Raw genomic sequence first — 508 nt, 5'->3', positions numbered from 1 at the left:
TGGGGGGGAGGAGGGCATGAGGGTGTCTCATTGTCCAAGAATCGGTGTCCACCTGCTTCCCCGTGACTCAGTCCCTAGCCCAGCTCCCTGGAGGGTATTGAGAGAAATAGGTGAACCGTGTCTTACACGTGTGTTCACTTACCGGAAGGGCATGTTCCTCTTCCCATGAACCTGTGCCCTCGGGTCAGGGACTTCCCCTTCCTGGCGGTCTCGCTGCAGGTTTCCCGAGCACAAGCCACGGGCCCTGCATGCATCGCCCACGTGAAACCATCGCGTGACAGTGGGGATAGAGACACCCGAGTAATACGTCCTGGCACTGGCTTTCCCAGAGGGCTGGGAAGGAAGGTCTCTCCTCGGAAAAGCGGGCACGATCGGCCCGGAGGGGGGAGTGGTGACGCGGGATGTGACTCTTTTCCAGCGGTCACGTGCCCCGGCATCGAGGCGCAGCTGGCGGAGCACGTCACCTGGAGGCTGGTGTCGGGGGCCCCGAATGAGTTCGGCGCGCAGG

The 508-nt window shown here is 62.4% G+C and overlaps 1 protein-coding gene across 1 annotated transcript in view; it reads left to right on the top strand.

Moving 5' to 3' along the window:
* CSMD1 (CUB and Sushi multiple domains 1) overlaps positions 1–508 on the top strand; it is a gene marked incomplete at its 5' end in the record, with an annotated part of 650,642 nt that overhangs the window by 595,396 nt on the left and 54,738 nt on the right. The window contains one exon of the mRNA XM_014528690.1: positions 419–503. Coding sequence (XP_014384176.1) covers positions 419–503 — 85 coding nt within the window. The remainder of the gene's footprint in view (positions 1–418; positions 504–508) is intronic.

Source organism: Myotis brandtii, unplaced genomic scaffold (genome assembly GCF_000412655.1).
Source record: "Myotis brandtii unplaced genomic scaffold, ASM41265v1 scaffold646, whole genome shotgun sequence".
NCBI classification, from domain to species: Eukaryota; Metazoa; Chordata; class Mammalia; order Chiroptera; family Vespertilionidae; genus Myotis; species Myotis brandtii.
The sequence above is the reverse complement of the archived record's forward strand: the minus strand, read 5'-3'. Positions and strand labels throughout refer to the sequence as shown.